At 34.2% G+C, this 21,637-nt stretch overlaps 1 protein-coding gene across 10 annotated transcripts in view; it reads left to right on the top strand.

Moving 5' to 3' along the window:
• LOC117343834 (5'-AMP-activated protein kinase subunit gamma-1-like) overlaps positions 1–21,637 on the top strand; it is a 343,598-nt gene that overhangs the window by 293,033 nt on the left and 28,928 nt on the right. For all 10 annotated transcript variants that reach the window (XR_004536086.1, XM_033906359.1, XM_033906356.1 and 7 more), the window contains 2 exons: positions 9,620–9,756; positions 12,362–12,401. Coding sequence is in view for 9 of the 10 variants with exons in the window: in XM_033906359.1 (XP_033762250.1) it covers positions 9,620–9,756; positions 12,362–12,401 (177 nt within the window). In the remaining variant the exon portion in view is untranslated. The remainder of the gene's footprint in view (positions 1–9,619; positions 9,757–12,361; positions 12,402–21,637) is intronic.

Below are 21,637 nucleotides of genomic sequence, written 5' to 3'. Positions count from 1 at the left end.
CCTGGATTTCTTGCCAGTTTTCATTGCGACACTTTTATCCGTCTTAAGACATTTTCCTTTAAATTTGGAATTTTGACATCATGAGCAAGAAAAGGAAGCTGAGTTTGAGACTGAGGATAAGTGAGTATAACTGCCCTGTTCAAATGTCACACCCAGTAAACGAGATGATTTGTTGATTTGTTTACGATTTTCTGATGGCCGCATGGTTTCCCTTTGCAGTAAGTAGGTCAAGCATGACTTCGTTTCAGGGTGCAAACAACAGCACTGAGAATGGCTGATATGTCCATCAAATTTGGCTGTGGAATCAATAAACAGTCTGTTATAAAGATAAATGTATAAATTATACCGTTTGACTGCCTGGTCACTGATATATACTGGACACCATACTGACCAAAACAGGCTGTAATGATTTTTATGCTGGCCGGTTATGGATAAGAAAAATCCATATAACTTGGGGCAAGTAGGATGCATACTGATTTGCTCACGTTATGCACATATTTCCTGAACAGGAACATGGAATCTTTTCAGGGATTTATACACAAATTAAAATTACACTGACCTATATGTTACAATACAGTGTACACAAGTCTTCCTGGGGTCATTTTAGCTGGATTTTAGATAAAATATTTTAGGTTTTTGCAGAATTTAGCCCTTAATTTCGTTGCATGTTTTCTGTTAATATATTCCATCACAGCAGAAAATTATAATTTAAAAAAAGTGACAAGGGCAGTAATGCATTAAATGAGGTGATAGAAAAATATCAATATTGTATGATTATTAAAGCAAGCAGCATGAATTGAAACACATGTTTGTGTTTGTTTTCTGCTGACAATAGGGTTTTGTTTCTGCAATAAGTGAAACTGGTGTGAACATTTCATTTGAGATTAAGAGTGTTTGTTTAGACAGAATTTTTTTATTTGTTTGTCCTTTTTAATGGGTGAAGCTAGATTAAATTTACTTGTCAACAAATTGCTTTCTGTCGATTGATCACAGGTGGGGCTGCATTGTTATTTGACATTTAACAGAAATGGTTTTCATATCACCAAAGATTTAATCGATGAATTTAATTATGTTTGGTGACGATGAAACCTTTTTATCGAAAAGCATTAAAAATCAAATTGATTTGAAAGTAAGCAAGTTTAAAGGGATGAACATGTATGAAACAAAGTTTTTACAGTATATCCGGGTCCAGAAAATGAAATTGATGTCATAAAACCCTGAGATTAGCATGTGTATTTTCAATCAATGACTTGAAATTAAATGTCACTTCTGAACTGATTGATGAAGTCTGGTTATATAGACGATACTTTGATACAGATCAGCATTCATATTAATTGTCATGATGTCTATGATATGTCTTTTATTTGATGTGGGTGACAAACATCATGTAAAATTGATTATTGGGAACTAGAAACCAGTTGGGTAGGAATAAATTTAATATATCTATAAATTTGAACTGATGTGACAAAGCAAAGTAAAACCAAAAACCCTTGGATTTGAAAATAGACCTGTCCTTCACTGCAACCTGCATATAAAAAAAAAGATTTTACAGGTTCTGACAGTGTAAACAATCTAATTCTGCATGAACATGCAAACTTAATTGATCTTCCTTTTTTTCCACAAAGTGTTTTATAAGTGCATGCATCCAAAGAGCTAGGTGTTAATTTAGTTATGTAAAGTGATTAACATGCCAAATATCAGAAATGTTATCTTGCTTGTCACAAGTTACCTAATTGACAATTAAGTTGAGTTATCAGCTATTAAAAAAATTACTGGTGTAAAATGCATAGCTCAAGGTCAAAACTACACTAGATTTAGCTCAAGGTTGATTTAAAAGTGCACACTTTTAAGCTCAAAGTTAAAATAATCTGGAGAGGATATGGATAAAAAATGGATTACAGATGGTCCCTATGGTGATTAATTGTTAATGGAGAGATACCTAATATTTAAGAAGATAAGCATGTGTTTGTTATGAAGTTTTATAAGTTACATTCTTTTTAAGTTATCAATTAATGGACAGATGTTGCCTTCTGTCAAATATAACATATTTACTTATGCTTCCAACAAAAACGTTCCAGTCATACTGAATTCAAACAGGTTTGGTGAAATTATGTACTTTATGATGTGACAGCTGTTAAAGAATGTTTTAAGTGATGATTGATTACAGTAAATCAACATTGTCATCATTTTCAAGGACATAGATAAAAGGGGGATAACTCTTAAGTGTTTTAAGTGATGATTGATCACAGTAAATCAACATTGCTGTCAGTTTCAAGGTCATAGTTAAAAGGGGGATAACTCTAGTGTTTGTGATGGTTGATCACAGTAAATCAACAATAGACATCAGTATCAGAGACCATAGATAAAAGGGGGATAACTCTAGTGTTTTGTAATTTTTTTATTTCAGTAAATCAACATTGCTATCAACTTCAAGGTCTTCTATAAAAGGGGGATAACTTTAGTGTTTTAAGTGAAGATTCATCATGATAAACCAACATTACCGTCGGTTTCAAGGTCATTGTTAAAAGGGGGATAACTAGTATTTGTGATGTTGATTACAGTAAATCAATATTGCTGTCAGGTTCAATGACATAAAGGGGGATAACTCTAATGTTTTGTGATGGTTGATTACAGTTAATCAGCATTGCCATCAGTTTCAAGGTTGTAGAGAAAATGGAGATTACTCTGGACTACGATAGGAGGATAGGGATAGAAAATGAAATGTACATGATACAAAACAGAGCTTTGAAAAGCTACATGTAGTTTCATTTCCTACCAGTATTCATGTGGCTGAGTAATATGTTAATTGATGTTAATAGATGCATTAAAACTTAATCATATTAGGTTCATGAAAAGTTAACCATTATTTAATGGATGATTCAGTCATTATTTGATAAATGTATAAAAGTTAGCCATTATTTATTCAGTGTAAATTGTGGTGACATTTGTAGGAGACATTCTCTTTTCTTACCAGTGAGAGTGTAATATTTTAGTTTCTTTTTCTACAGGTAAACATATCAATCATAACACATTTTTGTCACACCTTTATTCGTGATGTCTTTTTTTTTTAGTTTGTTGACGTAGTAAAACACGTGCAGGATATAGCAGTGTAAACAACACTATTAATCTGATAGTATAAAACCACAATTATAAACAGGCTGTCATATTCTAATGTTGATTATGTATACTTGTGGTTGATTGGTTAATTACGTATACTTGCGGTGGATTGGTCAATTATGGTTAATTATGTATACCTATAGTTGATCGGTTAATTATGTATACCTATAGTTGATTGGTTAATTATGTGTACCTATAGTTGATCGGTTAATTATGTGTACCTATAGTTGATTGGTTAACTATGTATACCTATAGTTGATCGGTTAATTATGTGTACCTATAGTTGATTGGTTAATTATGTGTACCTATAGTTGATTGGTTAATTATGTGTACCTATAGTTGATTGGTTAACTATGTATACCTATAGTTGATCGGTTAATTATGTATACCTATAGTTGATTGGTTAATTATGTGTACCTATAGTTGATTGGTTAATTATGTGTACCTATAGTTGATTGGTTGATTATCTATACCTATAGTTGATTGGCCGTCTTTGCTAATTTTTAACCAAATTGGACAGTTTTTTTCCTTGACCAATTTAAAAAGTTCAGGAAAAAGAACTTAACATTTTTAAAAGTGCATGGTGGGAATAAGAAGAGGGTCACTGGAGCTTGACAACTTTATGCACCATTGTATAGACAACCCCTTCATTCCTGACAGCTCTGTATGCACCATTGTATTAAATGTGTTTCTGCAGGTGTTCTATCAAACCCACATATCTGTAGATCTGTGTTTACATCTGTGTGTAAACACAAGTAATAGGAGTTTAGCTATGGATGGGTCTCAATCACGTGTTTTGATAATTCCACTTATGAAGATTTGATGAGAATCACATGATTTAACAAGGAACTTGGACTTGATTGAATCGTGTTAACGACATGAGATGTTGTTTACCTAAGCAGGCAGACTTGTGTGATTGATCATAGTATAAACCAGTCAGAGCAGGGAAGCATTAATAATTTAAATTCATAAATCTGGTCAATGGTTGTCCTGCAAAATTTTTAATTACTCTCATCTTACTACTTTTCCATTCCTGTATAAAATCAACTTGATATCCTGTTATAATTATCACATCAAATACCATTATATTCTACCATACAGTCAAATACTGTCACATTCCACCTATCAAATTCTGTTCTCTTCCACCAATCAAATCCTCTTATATTCCACCAATCAAATTCTCTTATATACCACTAATCAAATACTGCTTTATAAACCACCAATCAAATCATGTTATATTCCACCAATCAGATCCTGTTATATACCACCAATCAAATCCTAATGTACTCCACAGATCAAATCATGTTACATATTACCAAGCCTCTTTTAACTATTTATTTACAAGGATAATTATTTCTTCTTTTAGATTTTCTATCCAAAAGAAATTCAAATGTTGACAAGTACATTAGCATGACAACTATGTGACCTTGGTTAGGAAGGTCTTCAACTTCACAGGAAGTCGTGCAACAGAAAAGATTTGCCGCTTGTCCTTAACAGGAAGTAAGCGGTGAACATGGCCTACAAATCTGTGGTATTTCTCGGCTAGCTCATCCAAAATGATTGTTTACGGTCAGATATGCTTGCGGCATCTAGGTCTTGTCTATGTAGATTCTGTTGAAAAGTGTTTTTGCTCTACATAAAAGAAGTGTTTTCAGTCTGTTATTCTTTTCTACAAAGTCTGAAGTTGCTTTTCTATTTGCAGCTTGCTTCGTGTACTGAGTTTTCTATCAGATTAACTCTGAGCATGCATCCTTCCTCTCCTAAATCTGAATAGATGCCCTATATTTAAAACCTTAGCTTAGTGTTAAAAACGTATTGAAAATGTACAAAATATTTAAAGGTCGTTGAATAACAACCAATTATTATATAAATTCATGCAATGAGTTTGTAAACTCACAGCATCTGTTGTCATGTTACTAATTTTCTGTCCTTTCTCAAGATAAATCTCTTTTATATAAGGTGACTTTAAAAAACAAACAGGTGTGCATATAGTTAATGATCACTTTGTATTCGGAAGTAAAGAAAACGGTCACTTTACAGAGGTTATCAATTTATGCAGTAGCTACTTTAATCATTGGGGGAGTTTATTGCATTTTCTGCATAAAAAATAAGACTGAGTTTAAAAGGGTGGCCAGTATATACAGGTTTCCTGTTATGATAATAACATGAAAATGTATATTTCCTTCAAACAATCATTTTCTTTACTGATTCTTTTGAAGATATCAAAACCGAGAAAGAACATAATTTCCTGTTTGTTTGAGAACCCTGACCTTGATAATTACATACGGTATTTGACCTAATAAGGGCCCAGGGCGCGAGTAATTGACAGTGGGGGCGCCCTTATTAAGATTAGTTATTCTGAAGTTTTATGAAACAGACTATGCCTTAATTATAGCAGAATACCCAAGGCTGTGGAAACGGTAAAATATTCAGTCATAAAAATATTCCAGATGAAGATATCTATTCATTATTATATATTAAGCTTAAACATCACTTGAATATTCCTGTAAACTTGTAAACCATGCCAGCTGATCTTTAAACCAGAGAGCATGTGTTCCACCATTTATGTTCAAATGGAACTCTTTTGTGTTCTATTTGTAGACACAGGTGATTTCCCAGATCATATCAGACATCGTTTTCTTTGACCTAATAATTGATTTACAATGACTTTACTAGCTTTCTGTTCTGAACAAAAGTTATGTATCAACAAGAATGAAGTCTTTTACTTTATCTTCAAATAAAGATGGTAAGTTATTATTTGTATGTGTGTTTAGTTTCAGGTGCTCTTTGCACTGGCATGTCATCTGTAGGAATAGACAAAATGTGGCGAAAACTTGTGTTCCAGTTACATAATTTGCTGAAGAAAATTGAACACATAAAGTAGCAAATCATTTCACATGAATTATTACTTTTGAACACCATTTTGACACTTAAGTCAAAGATTTATTTCCTTGAAAAAAGGTAGGGGCGCCCTTATTAGGTCAAATACGGTATATCATAATCTGTACTTGTACGCCATCAACTATGAAACACTGGGGCTCCTTGTTACTATACTCTGAGCTAGCTATTGGGGTTATATAAGGGTTAATATATTCATGAATTATTCATGAAGGGAAGTTGAAAGTGAGGAAGGAGCTGATCTATGTGGGGCGCTACCTCCTTATCATTGTTATTGTTTACAATGCTGGCGGATTCTGATATCCTGTACAGGCACATGTGTCACAAAACAGCCTGATTTATTTCAGAAAATGAAATCAACAACAAATGAGAGTTTCCTCGGTTTGATTGGAGCTTTTCTAGGTCAAATGTTACAATACCACAAAAGGAATTTGTTATGTTATATTACATTTGACTGGCCCTGACTTCGTGACCTCCCTGAAGACCCTTCAGGCATGGTAAATGTTCTCAAACTACGCCTGCTAAATTAAAAACTTATCATATTTGTTTAGAATTTGTGTCTTGAAAGTTTGGAAAGATAATAATTTATATAAAAATAATTATTGGGACATTATAAATTGTTCGTTTAAAATTATTGGGACATTATAAATTGTTCGTTTATAATGTGTTGACAATTTTTTTATATCTACAAAATGTATATATACATCAGTTTGCCCTTGTACTGTGCGAATTCGAATGAACAAACTCACACCGATTTGAAATAACATAGGTACTAAAAAAACTATCACTCAAAATAAAGATAATGTATTTGGTAATGAAAAAGTCCTCTGATGTCAGTTTTCCTGTGGGGGAGCTATATGCATGTCTGAAATAGACTGCACGCCACAGTGGCTTGATCTCACAAGGAAATATCTATCTCTTTGATGTTATGAAATGTATTGCAAAAATTACATGCATCATCATATATCTGACATGATATATATTGTGTTCAAAGTTATAGATTTCAACAAAGCACAGCATTTACCAGAACAGGAAATATCGCAATTCAAAGTGCTGGAACAATACCTAGATATAATAGGTGTATTCTAATGTACGGTTAGGATTTCTAGATTAATGATTAAAAACATGGAGAAAATTCTGCTTCTTGTTGATATCTTTTAATGAATTAATCATAAGTAGATATTGGGACTTCACTATTATCCAGAACTTTGGGACGAGGTTGAAACACTATTATCCAGAACTTTGGGACGAGGTTGAAAGCAAAAATACAACTTCAACAAAATGCTCCATTATGTATGAATTTAAACTCTGAATGCTACCTGTGAAAACATTTGACATATTATTTGTATATAAGTCTGAGTGTAAATATTGATGTATCTTATTACTGTTTAGAGTAGGTCGATAAGGTTATGCTGTCATGCAGACATACACACCTATGTCAACTTTTTTACACGTCTGGAAATAAATCCTGAGGTTTGAACATGAATATTGAATTTTAAAATCTGTTTTAATTAAGGAGAAAGAAAATACCGCATTGGTATTGAAGACTACAGTACCAATAAACGTAAAGATAAGAAATACTGTGAGCGCTAACACCTGTTAAACAGTTAGAACATTTATGAACATGTCATGATATTTAATTCTCTACTTTGTATATTGGATAATGTTTAAGATGGAAAAAGTTTTTAAGACAGAATGATATCAAGTTTAGTCTAAATGGACTAAAAAACAACAAAACATTATATTTTCCATAACTTCAATATTGGACTAGTCTTGTTAAAATTGGGTACACGAAAACCCAGATAAACATAATAGAATGCTGCATCCTGTAACAAAATATCAGCGAATATATTTACATGGAACGGTTGTTATTTTTTTATGGTTGAGTGATTTTTCATACCTAGATCTGAGATGAGATTTTGATATAGGATAAGTTTGCTATGTTAATGGTATATATCTGTATGTTACACTGTCTAGCCCTATAAAGCTGACAATTCTATAAAATAAACACATCATTAATTTCGTTTAAATTAAATCTACTGCTTTAGAAGAAATGTTTAAAATTAGCTAGATAAGGATTCTTGTTTACTATCTACATTGTATATAGGTAAACACCTGCTGCAATATGATTATCTGAAATTAACATCTTCGTGACAAATTGAAATTTCCTGATTTGAGAGTAAAACCTATAAATAAACTATAGTAATCTGTGCGTGTTCTTCGAAACAAAAATCAGATAAACTAAATTATTGAAATTCTTCAACAATTTCATCACATGCTTCATTAACATTTTATGTCAAAGAAATTGACTTTGTTGATCATTTCAAGCTGATTTAACAAACAAATGTGATAATTCACCCAACATATTTGACATATTTTACATATAATACATATCTAGGATTCAGTATCTTTGAATATGAATAGTGGAAAGTTATTTATTCCTTCAGGGTGAAACAGTTTGATATCGAAGGCTAGATTTTAATTACAAATTAACTTATGTTGTCTCATGGTCACCATTTTGATTATCAGGACATACGTATATGTTAGCCATTAATTTTGACAGTTATATGATATCAAATGTATCTGTTAGTCCAGGTCCCTGATTATGACTTACTTTGAACTTAATGTTTATCTAAAAATCACCTGGTGAGGTAGCAAGTTGTGTTCAATTTCACTATTGTATGATAAAGTGTTCAGGCCATACTGCAATATGAAACCAAACTTAATCCCGATTAGACATCATCAGGAACATTACAATAAGAGGATTACTTACTGCCCAGGAAGTTTTATCCCGATTTGTGAACCAACTCTTGTTATCGAAAATTTGAATCAAATATTTTTCCAGAATCTTTACTGAATTGTTAGAATTATCATGTAATGATTTGTGAGTAGCTGCCACCATATTCGATTCCAATGACATACTTTCGTGTGTGACATGTAAAGTTCATATATATAATCATCATATTCTTTTGTAAAGTGTGAAATGCTGCCAAGTCATCTTCTATGTGCATGCACACTAGTTATTACTGAAGTTTGAATTTTAGTCGTGTTTTCCTGAATGGTTAAATGTGATGTCATATTACTACAGATAAAAACAGATAAAGTTTAAAAATGGAAAGCAGGAAGCAAGCTAGCTGTGTTAATTCATACATAGTTTATCAACATCAACAAACTGTTTTGATTATATTTTAGTAAATGTGTAAATTTATCAGGATTGGACTTTGATTTAGTGATTAATTAAAGAATAAGTGTGCAATCGGTTTTCCTCTATGGTCGGAGTGATTCTGTTTCTATGGTGGTAATATTGTAAACTAATAAGTAAGTGGACTGAAGGATTTTTGGAAAGATTAGTATCTATTCAAAATGATACTTTATTATAGTTATATATGTAGATAGAAATTCATACATTCCCCAAAAATTGAAATAGTTCAGAGTTTTGTTTGTTTATAGCATTATTTTGAAAGTTTATTAATTTGAACCTGGTGGTCCACTGATCTATACATACCTCTGTGTATATCTGTGGCAGGTTGAAATAAGGAAGGTAAATATAAATAAGAAGATTATAATTGATTGTGTTAATATGTTTTTCTTTTGTTTTTTACAGTCTCGCCCCTCAAGTCATTTTCATCATCATCCGAGCCTAAATCTGCCCCACCTATTGTGACGCGGCCCCCATCATTGTCAAACAATGAGCACACCCACGCCATTGTCTACAAAACAGATGGACATCATCATCATAAGGTAGACAGAAACTGGAAAATCAACGTATACGATTTAGAAACTGAATATTTAACTTGAAGGATTGAGAACCTTAATATTCAACTTTGAGGGGAAATTGCCATTTAGTTTGAATAGTAAAAAGTGGCTATTCAACTTGTAACGAGAAACTGGCTATTCAACTTGTAATGAGAATTTGCTATTCAGGTTCAAATGATTAAATTCAGCTTGCTAAGGATATACTCTTTCATCTTCTGCATACAAACACCTTATAGATTGGTGAAGTCTCATACCTCAATATACACAGAGTTATGTCCCTTTATTTAATTGGCATCTATTTGTCACAGTATCTTTCAGTCACATCAACTACAATTTCCAAATTTGGCCTTTTAGTTTAGTATTTCACCAGTATTTGTTGACAAAGTTTAAAATTGGTTCTCAAGATCATACTCTGTATACTGAAATTGAGTCACGTACTGCATAGAGTTATCCCCCTTTGTTCTTCATTTATACCAAATTTTGTTAAAAGGTGGGGCACTTTGTAGATGGAACCTTCAGAGTAATGATATGTATGACCTAAGCTTGCTGGCTGTAAAAAGTGGTTTAAATAAATTGATTATAAATGTAGATTCCATACTCATTAAACAGTGATTTTCTTCTTACAAATAGCAAAAAAGAATAAGGATATAGCGAAACGTGAGCCTATACAGTAAAAATGCCATAAAATGTGTTTTCAGTTGTAAGAACACTGTACACCTCCATTGATGTTTGTAGACAATGCTTCACAGAGAAAGCCGTATAGAGTCACATGGGTGTGCGAGTGACGATCAAGTCCATGCAGCGTTCTGCTTATGAGCTGTAACATATGCATTCTTGTAGGACCTGTAATGTTATTGTTTTGCACTGAATTAGGTATTTAGAAACACGATCGTGAACACTTAAATTTCGTGAGTAGGGAAAGTCTAAGTTTTATGATATATATTAGTTAAAACTATTATTCCAGACAACATTTTCCAGCTGTGATTTTGACAGTTATAGTCACTTTAAATATAAAAAAATCTCCAGCGGCTTATAACCTAGAGACAATATGGTATCATGATTAAACTCCAATATATATCTCATATTATCTGATATATACAAACATCACAATCACAAATCTGGTAAAAGTTTCAACAAAGGTTTTACTGATATTTTATGATGTCTAAACTTCAGGATCATGTGACAGTTTTATTTGCTTGTGATGTGTATCACATTTACAATTCTGAGGTGAAGAAGTAATGATTGCAGATTTGTGCATTGAATAGATTTTTGTATCAATGCTCTATATCCACTCTACAGATTGCCACATTTTTCCCCACTCAGGAAATGTTTTTGGTGTTAATGCCTTCAATAAGGTCTCAATCATCCAGTTGTTTGTGGCTTGAAGGCAGTGTTTAGCTTATCTTTGAATGCGCAGCCAGGTAAAAATATGTACATACATTTTGTAAGTTAGAGAAAGGCAAGGTAAAGCTAGATTGTAGGTTCGTTTTCACTGGAGGGATATCTAGCATTGATCATCACTGTCAAATTCAAGTTAAATCCCGATAAATATCGAAAGGTCAAGGTCGAGGTCATGATGGGATAGCTTGAAGCTAGATAAATGTAGATGAAGACATTCACAAACATTGGTCTTAACACAATCCAACGAGGCGTTATTGTGTATTAGGTAAGGCTGTTGTTAACTTGCATGCTGTGTGTTGGCATTGAACTTGCTCAAGTCTGATGGAAAGAATTAATAAACAGTATTTTCACGTCGATGTACACCTGCTGCTCAAAGAATATGACCAATTTTTAAACAGGTCTTCATCCTATCATGTATACCCAGGAAAGTCATTGCTGAACTGATCTGACTTGGTCATTACCACCAGACCATATAATGGCCGTAGATTGACCTTATAAAGCTGGAGGGCATTAACATTTCAGGCCATTTACACAAACAAACACTTACAAATTCTGTGTCCCAACCACAAAGGTCAAGGTCATTTTGTAATATTTTCCTACCTGAATGACTTTACTGTTATTAAAACCTTATCAGTTTATACATTTATATAACTATAGATGGTATCGTTGAACAATATATACATCAAGATCCCAGGGTCAAGGTCATGACTGGAATGTATACAGCTGAAGAAAATTTCATAGGACTTTCTTCTTCATTACATGCATCAGTAAGGGTTATATGTATACAATTTTATACATCAGTAGAGGTCAGAATTATATAATGCCAAATCTTAAAGGTCAAGGACATCAGTAGTGGTCAGAAATATATCATGCCAAAACTTATAGATCAGGGACATCATTAGGGAACAGAAATACAACTAAAAAATAAAAAGATGGACATCAGTTGAGATAATAAATACAACTTCAAACCCAAAGGTCAAGGACATATATAGAGGCCATAAACATCATTATAAAGGTCTTTGGGGTACACAATTTTTCTCACCATTTTCTTGATTTTGATAAACCAGGAAATTCATTGTGGTATGAAAGTATTGTATTATAAGTCTCTGATAGTTTAGTTTCAGAATTGCTTTAGATATTTCATTTCAATTTTCATTTTTAATATAAATGTTTGCTAATCTTGTTTCAGTTATTGGACTCCACCGAGAGAATGGAGATAGAAGACTTGGGTAAGACACTTAATTATAACACAATATCAGACTGGTTGCCTCCCTTAGTTTACTCTCCACCAGGGCTGTGCTCCACCCACAAAGGACTGGTAGTGGGTAACCATGTTGATTTTTTGGCTGGTTAAATTCTATATATCCAGTGATGAACGTACTGATTATTTAAGACGCGAAAAACCACAATTCACACAAAATGATGGATTTTGTGTTCAAAATTAAGAATATACCCTTTGATAGATAAACAAATAAAGGGGATTTTAAGTTTTGCTTTTTAAAATGACTTCAAGAAAAGTATCCAATACATTGCTTCTGACAATGACAGTTTTGAAGCTTGTTGCTTCAGCCAAAGTAACCATCTCCAGGATGACAAAATATGTGTAATAAAGATGCCCACATGCTGGAGTAGGTATTCCTCATCAAGATGGTCACTCACTTCTGGTCCTCTGTGTGGTGCATGCAAGGGAGGTAACTAAGAAGGGTACCAGTCTACAACGATGTACACACAGATCAGCCAAGGCCTGGCTAGAGGCTACAGAACTAACCTCAGTATTACCATACTGCCTTAGAGTCAATTTGAAATGTCCAGTCTGTTAAATTTTTAAGGTGACACTTATTGAGTCAATAATAGTGGGTGTCATGGTTAATGTAAAAGTAATGGGTCAATGTATTGTAAATTATGATAAATATGGTATATCTGTCACTCAGCTGATAGAGTATGCTTCTTTGGTTCAGGGGATAGAATTTGATTCCTGGCGGGGCACTCCTTAGGAATGTTTTACATTTTTAGCCCACCATCATCAGATCAATTCTTGTTATCGCTATTTCTCAGAAAGTACTGAAGGGATCTTTCTCAAATTTCATATGTAGGTTCCCCTTGGTGCCTAGTTATGCATATTGCGTTTTGAGACCAATCGGAAAACAAAATGGCCGACAGGCTGCCATCTTGGATTTTGACAATTGAAGTTTGTTATCGCTATTTCTGAGAAAGTACTGAAGGGATCTTTCTCAAATTTCATATGAAGGTTCCCCTTGGTACTTAGTTATGCATATTGCGTTTTGAGACCAATCGGATAACAACATGGCCGACAGGCAGCCATCTTGGATTTTGACAATTGAAGTTTGTTATCGCTATTTCTCAGAAAGTACTGAAGGGATCTTTCTCAAATTTAATATGAAGGTTCCCCTTGGTGCCTAGTTATGCATATTGCGTTTTGAGACCAATCGGATAACAACATGGCCGACAGGCAGCCATCTTGGATTTTGACAATTGAAGTTTGTTACCACTATTTCTGAGAAAGTACTGAAGGGATCTTTCTCAAATTTTATATGAAGGTTCCCCTTGGTGCCTAGTTATGCATATTGCGATTTGAGACCAATCGGATAACAACATGGCCGACAGGCAGCCATCTTGGATTTTGACAATTGAAGTTTGTTATCGCTATTTCTGAGAAAGTACTGAAGGGATCTTTCTCAAATTTCATATGAAGGTTCCCCTTGGTGCCTAGTTATGCATATTGCGTTTTGAGACCAATCAGATAACAACATGGCCGACAGGCAGCCATCTTGGATTTTGACAATTGAAGTTTGTTATCGCTATTTCTGAGAAAGTACTGAAGGGATCTTTCTCAAATTTCATATGAAGGTTCCCCTTGGTACTTAGTTAGGCATATTGCGTTTTGAGACCAATCGGATAACAACATGGCCGACAGGCAGCCATCTTGGATTTTGACAATTGAAGTTTGTTATCGCTATTTCTGAGAAAGTACTGAAGGGATCTTTCTCAAATTTAATATGAAGGTTTCCCTTGGTGCCTAGTTATGCATATTGCGTTTTGAGACCAATCGGATAACAACATGGCCGACAGGCAGCCATCTTGGATTTTGACAATTGAAGTTTGTTATCACTATTTCTGAGAAAGTACTGAAGGGATCTTTCTCAAATTTCATATGTAGGTTCCCCTTGGTGCCTAGTTATGCATATTGCGATTTGAGACCAATCGGAAAACAAAATGGCCGACAGGCAGCCATCTTGGATTTTGACAATTGAAGTTTGTTATCGCTATTTCTGAGAAAGTACTGAAGGGATCTTTCTCAAATTTCATATGAAGGTTCCCCTTGGTGCCTAGTTATGCATATTGCGTTTTGAGACCAATCGGATAACAACATGGCCGACAGGCAGCCATCTTGGATTTTGACAATTGAAGTTTGTTGTCGCTATTTCTGAGAAAGTACTGAAGGGATCTTTCTCAAATTTCATATGTAGGTTCCCCTTGGTGCCTAGTTATGCATATTGCGATTTGAGACCAATCGGAAAACAACATGGCCGACAGGCAGCCATCTTGGATTTTGACAATTGAAGTTTGTTACCACTATTTCTGAGAAAGTACTGAATGGATCTTTCTCAAATTTCATATGTAGGTTTCCCTTGGTGCCTAGTTATGCATATTGCGTTTTGAGACCAATCCGAAAACAACATGGCAGACAGGCAGCCATCTTGGATTTTGACAATTGAAGTTTGTTATCACTATTTCTGAGAAAGTACTGAATGGATCTTTCTGAAATTTCATATGTATGTTGCCCTTGGTGCCTAGTTATGCATATTGCGTTTTGAGACCAATCAGAAAACAACATGGCCGACAGACCGCCATCTTGGATTTTAACAATTGAAGTTTGTTATCTCTATTTCTCAAAGTACTGAATGGATCTTTCTCAAATTTCATAAGTAGGTTCCCCTTGGTCCCTTGTATTGCATTTTTGGACCAGTCTGTCCTGAAAACAACCTGGCAAACAAACAGCCATTATCGTTAAATCTCAAATTTCTTATATAGCTAGGATTCCCTTGTTTGAAAAGTACTGGAGGGATGTCTCAATTTGCACGGATTAGTAAAATGAAGGGAAAAGTAGAGAAAAGATCAATCTGACATGGAACCTATGAAGATCATTCAATGGTGGGCGCCAAGATCCCTCTGGGATCTCTTGTTCTTTTAGTTAATTAGGATGAATATGTAATCACCATAACCCCTCAATCACCATTACACCAATCCCACAATCACCATTACACCAATCCCTCAATCACCATTACAACAACCCCACAATTCCCATTACACCAATCCCTCAATCACCATTACAACAACCCCACAATTCCCATTACAACAACCCCACAATCACCATTACAACAACCCCACAATTCCCATTACAACAATCCCACAATCACCATTACAACAATCCCACAATCACCATTACAACAATCCTACAATCACCATTACAACAACCCCACAATCACCATTACAACAATCCCACAATCACCATTACAACAATCCCACAATCACCATTACAACAATCCCACCATCACCATTACAACAATCCCACAATCACCATTACAACAATCCCACAATCACCATTACAACAATCCCACAATTCCCATTACAACATTCCCACAATCACCATTACAACAACCCCACAATCACCATTACAACAATCCAACAATCACCATTACAACAACCCCACAATCACCATTACAACAATCCTACAATCACCATTACAACAATCCCACATTCCCATTACAACAATCCCACAATCACCATTACAACAATCCCACAATCACCATTACAACAATCCCACAATCACCATTACAACAACCCCACAATCACCATTACAACAACCCCAAAATCACCATTAATCATCACCATTACAACAATGAAACGTTAAATTTCAACAAAACTCTAAGAATTAAAATATATCCTCGATTGAAGTCAGGAAAGCCTACCATGAGTAGAAAGCTGTTTCCATTATTATTGGTGAGATATTTTTTAGTATAAATACTTACTTATCGTTGGATAATTGAGTCAATCGTTACTGTAGGAACCATTTCTGTCAGCCCATAGATTTAGTGGCATTAGCCACACACATTAATAGTCATTAGTGGGAAAGGCCATCACATTTTTCATTCCATTAATTGCGTACTTACTTACAAGGTGCCCCGAATTCGATTAAGAATGGATGGTAGACTGTTTCACTTGCATCATTCCCGCAAGGCTGCAAGTGTTGAAGATATATCTTTGTGATCAATATTTATTTCTGGCTGTATGTATACTGGGTAGGATTGTTTATTGCCTGTACAGATATCTGGCCAGAGTTGATCAAATTAGCTCCACAGGTGGCTACAGGGTTACACTCTGTACCTAGATATATTGGAGACGGCTATCTTTTTCAATATAGTGGTATACACCACAGAAGGAAATATCCTGAATGCTATTGAGTATATCTGGTAAATGGTAACCCACACCAGGGTTATGTCCCTATTGGCAGTTACAGGTAAATAAAATAATGGTTAAAAAATATTTTGCTAAAGTACACAAAAAAAAGTTGTAATTTTTGTCATAATTTTTTTTTTCTAAACTGCTCTTAAGTTCAATTATAAAAAAAAACAATCATTAGATCTTAGTTAATAGTACATCTAATAGAACTCTATTGTATATATAACATTATAGTAACACAATTGACGAAGGAAGAAAACTTTATGACTTGTGCCCTGACCTGGCCTCTGCAAACTCACTACCTATGGCACCCAGTTTAATGTTGATACAGAAAAGAAGAAAATAAACTGCTGTCATATTTATTGTAATAAACAATCTTCCTACATTTACAATTCAATCAAGTCTGGTCTTTAAGAGAAGTCACCAACGGCTAGCTGTCTCTATATATGTATAACTGCAAATAATAATTGAAGCCCCTCATTAAGGCCACTTTTTAATGGTCCCTGAAAAATCTTACTGTCAGGCCGATTTTTTATTAAAGTCTATTTCTACTCTTTAGAATATGTCCAAATACATTTTTCTGAACTATCCTGGGCATTTATTATATCAACTACGGTACTCTAGTTCTGTCCGTCTGAGATCGGTTTTACTGGTTCACCAAGTTTCTTCCTGGAAATTCGCCGAATGAATATAATTAACTGTTATTGATGACTAGATCTTGGGTAAATATATATATAGCTAGACTTGATTGTCAGGACACCTGCGTTTGCTGAAATCCGAGTAAGCGACAATCTATACTAATATCATATATGTATCTTTAACATAAATGTTGCCAAGTTTATGAACGTTCAGTATATAATATATTTTCCTCTCCCAGATAATCAGTGCTAGGAAAACATTGACACGACAAAGTATGTATTTAATTTTAAAGATTAAACCATCTTCCAAGCTATTTAACTTTGGAAGTATTAGAACTGATCCTGTATTTCTCAAGACTTCTATGAAGAATATGTGTTTACACTAAGGAGAAGTACTTGAAACTGTTGAGAATGAAATTAAATAGGAGTAGAATTGAGATGAACAGTAGGCCATTACTCTCAAACAGACACGTTTATAGGGTTTCGTTTCAAATGACATCAGGGTCGCTGATTGGATAAAGCCATTTTACAGGTGTTAAAGTTGTATGCACTTGATATCCAAGAAAACTGGCAGAGAGGGAAAGTGGACAAGCTTAAAGAATGTTATTTTACCAATCATTGATTTTTCTCATAGTAGACAGGCTAATAGAGATTAACACTACCAATCATTGATGATTTCATTCTCATAGTAAGACAGGCTAATAGAGATTAACACTACCGATCATTGGTGATTTCCTTCTCATAGTAGACAGGCTAATAGAGATTAACACTACCAATCATTGTTTTCCTTCTCATAGTAGACTGGCTAATAGAGATTAACACTACCAATCATTGTTTTCCTTCTCATAGTAGACTGGCTAATAGAGATTAACACTACCAATCATTGTTTTCCTTCTCATAGTAGACTGGCTAATAGAGATTAACACTACCAATCATTGATTTCCTTCTCATAGTAGACAGGCTAATAGATATTAACACTACCAATCATTGATTTCCTTCCCATGGTAGACAGGCTAATAGAGATTAACACTACCAATCATTGATGATTTCATTCTCATAGTAGACAGGCTAATAGAGATTAACACTACCGATCATTGGTGATTTCCTTCTCATAGTAGACAGGCTAATAGATATTAACACTACCAATCATTGATGATTTCATTCTCATAGTAGACAGGCTAATAGAGATTAACACTACCGATCATTGGTGATTTCCTTCTCATAGTAGACAGGCTAATAGAGATTAACACTACCAATCATTGATGATTTCATTCTCATAGTAGACAGGCTAATAGAGATTATCACTACCGATCATTGATGATTTCCTTCTCATAGTAGACTGGCTAATAGAGATTAACACTACCAATCATTGGTGATTTCCTTCTCATAGTAGACAGGCTAATAGATATTAACACTACCAATCATTGATGATTTCATTCTCATAGTAGACAGGCTAATAGAGATTAACACTACCAATCATTGATGATTTCATTCTCATAGTAGACAGGCTAATAGAGATTAACAGTACCAATCATTGATGATTTCATTCTCATAGTAGACAGGCTAATAGAGATTAACACTACCAATCATTGGTGATTTCCTCCTCATAGTAGACTGGCTAATAGAGATTAACACTACCAATCATTGGTGATTTCCTTCTCATAGTAGACAGGCTAATAGATATTAACACTACCAATCATTGGTGATTTCCTTCTCATAGTAGACAGGCTAATAGAGATTAACACTACCGATCATTGATTTCCTTCTCATAGTAGACTGGCTAATAGAGATTAATACTACCAATCATTGGTGATTTCCTTCTCATAGTAGACAGGCTAATAGAAATTAACACTACCAATCATTGATTTCCTTCTCATAATAGTCAGGCTAATAGAGATTAACACTACCAATCATTGATGATTTCCTTCTCATAGTAGACAGGCTAATAGAGATTAACACTACCAATCATTGGTGATTTCCTTCCCATAGTAGACAGGCTAATAGAGATTTAACACTACCGATCATTGGTGATTTCATTCTCATAGTAAGACAGGCTAATAGAGATTTACACTACCAATCATTGATTTCCTTCTCATAGTAAGACAGGCTAATAGAGATTAACACTACTGATCATTGGTGATTTCCTTCCCATAGTAGACAGGCTAATAGAGATTAACACTACCGATCATTGGTGATTTCATTCTCATAGTAGACTGGCTAATAGAGATTAACACTACCAATCATTGATTTCCTTCCCATAGTAGACTGGCTAATAGAGATTAACACTACCAATCATTGATTTCCTTCTCATAGTAAGACAGGCTAATAGAGATTAACACTACTGATCATTGGTGATTTCCTTCCCATAGTAGACAGGCTAATAGAGATTAACACTACCGATCATTGGTGATTTCATTCTCATAGTAGACAGGCTAATAGAGATTAACACTACCAATCATTGGTGATTTCCTTCTCATAGTAGACAAGCTTATAGAGATTAACACTACCAATCATTGATTTCCTTCTCATAGTAGACAGGCTAATAGAGATTAACAGTACCGATCATTGGTGATTTCCTTCCCATAGTAGACAGGCTAATAGAGATTAACACTACCGATCATTGGTGATTTCCTTCCCATAGTAGACAGGCTAATAGAGATTAACACTACCGATCATTGGTGATTTCCTTCTCATAGTAGACTGGCTTATAGAGATTAACACTACCGATCATTGGTGATTTCCTTCCCATAGTAGACAGGCTAATAGAGATTAACACTACCGATCATTGGTGATTTCCTTCTCATAGTAGACTGGCTAATAGAGATTAACACTACCGATCATTGGTGATTTCCTTCTCATAGTAGACAGGCTAATAGAGATTAACACTACCAATCATTGGTGATTTCCTTCTCATAGTAGACAGGCTAATAGAGATTAACACTACCGATCATTGATTTCCTTCTCATAGTAGACAGGCTAATAGAGATTAACACTACCGATCATTGGTGATTTCCTTCTCATAGTAGACAGGCTAATAGAGATTAACACTACCGATCATTGGTGATTTCCTTCTCATAGTAGACAGGCTAATAGATATTAACACTACCGATCATTGATGATTTCCTTCTCATAGTAGACTGGCTAATAGAGATTAACACTACCAATCATTGGTGATTTCCTTCTCATAGTAGACTGGCTAATAGAGATTAACACTACCAATCATTGATGATTTCCTTCTCATAGTAGACAGGCTAATAGAGATTAACACTTCCAATCATTGGTGATTTCCTTCTCATAGTAGACAGGCTAATAGAGATTAACACTACCGATCATTGGTGATTTCCTTCTCATAGTAGACTGGCTAATAGAGATTAACACTACCAATCATTGATGATTTCCTTCTCATAGTAGACTGGCTAATAGAGATTAACACTACCGATCATTGGTGATTTCCTTCTCATAGTAGACAGGCTAATAGAGATTAACACTACCGATCATTGATGATTTCCTTCTCATAGTAGACAGGCTAATAGAGATTAACACTACCAATCATTGGTGATTTCCTTCTCATAGTAGACAGGCTAATAGAGATTAACACTACCAATCATTGGTGATTTCCTTCTCATAGTAGACAGGCTAATAGAGATTAACACTGCCAATCATTGATTTCCTTCTCATAGTAGACTGGCTAATAGAGATTAACACTACCAATCATTGATTTCCTTCTCATAGTAGACAGGCTAATAGATATTAACAGTACCGATCATTGATGATTTCATTCTCATAGTAGACAGGCTAATAGAGATTAACACTACCAATCATTGATTTCCTTCTCATAGTAGTCAGGCTAATAGAGATTAACACTACCAATCATTGGTGATTTCCTTCTCATAGTAGACAAGCTAATAGAGATTAACACTACCAATCATTGATTTCCTTCTCATAGTAGACAGGCTAATAGATATTAACAGTACCGATCATTGATGATTTCCTTCTCATAGTAGACTGAGGCTACAGAACACTTCCAATCATTTGTGATAATCATATTTGCAAATTCAGAAAAAAACTGTCCCAATCATATGTATAAAAAAATAAATATAAAGTTTTAATTAACAGATAAGTGTATTATAAGTGTATTAATGTGCAATTTCTATTGATTCAAATTTTCATATTTCCTTCAATAAATATTTGTAGTATAGGATCTTGCAGTTTAAACTTCAGATAACTATGAAATTTTAGCTTCTGTTACTAACTTAGTTATTATAGACACAGTATGCTTCAGGTTTCAAACTGAATGTCCCAAAACAAAATATGCAAACTCGACAAATAGTATGATCTCTAAGTTA

The sequence above is a fragment of the Pecten maximus genome, chromosome 15 (assembly GCF_902652985.1).
Source record: "Pecten maximus chromosome 15, xPecMax1.1, whole genome shotgun sequence".
Lineage (NCBI taxonomy): Eukaryota > Metazoa > Mollusca > Bivalvia > Pectinida > Pectinidae > Pecten > Pecten maximus.
The sequence above is the reverse complement of the archived record's forward strand: the minus strand, read 5'-3'. Positions and strand labels throughout refer to the sequence as shown.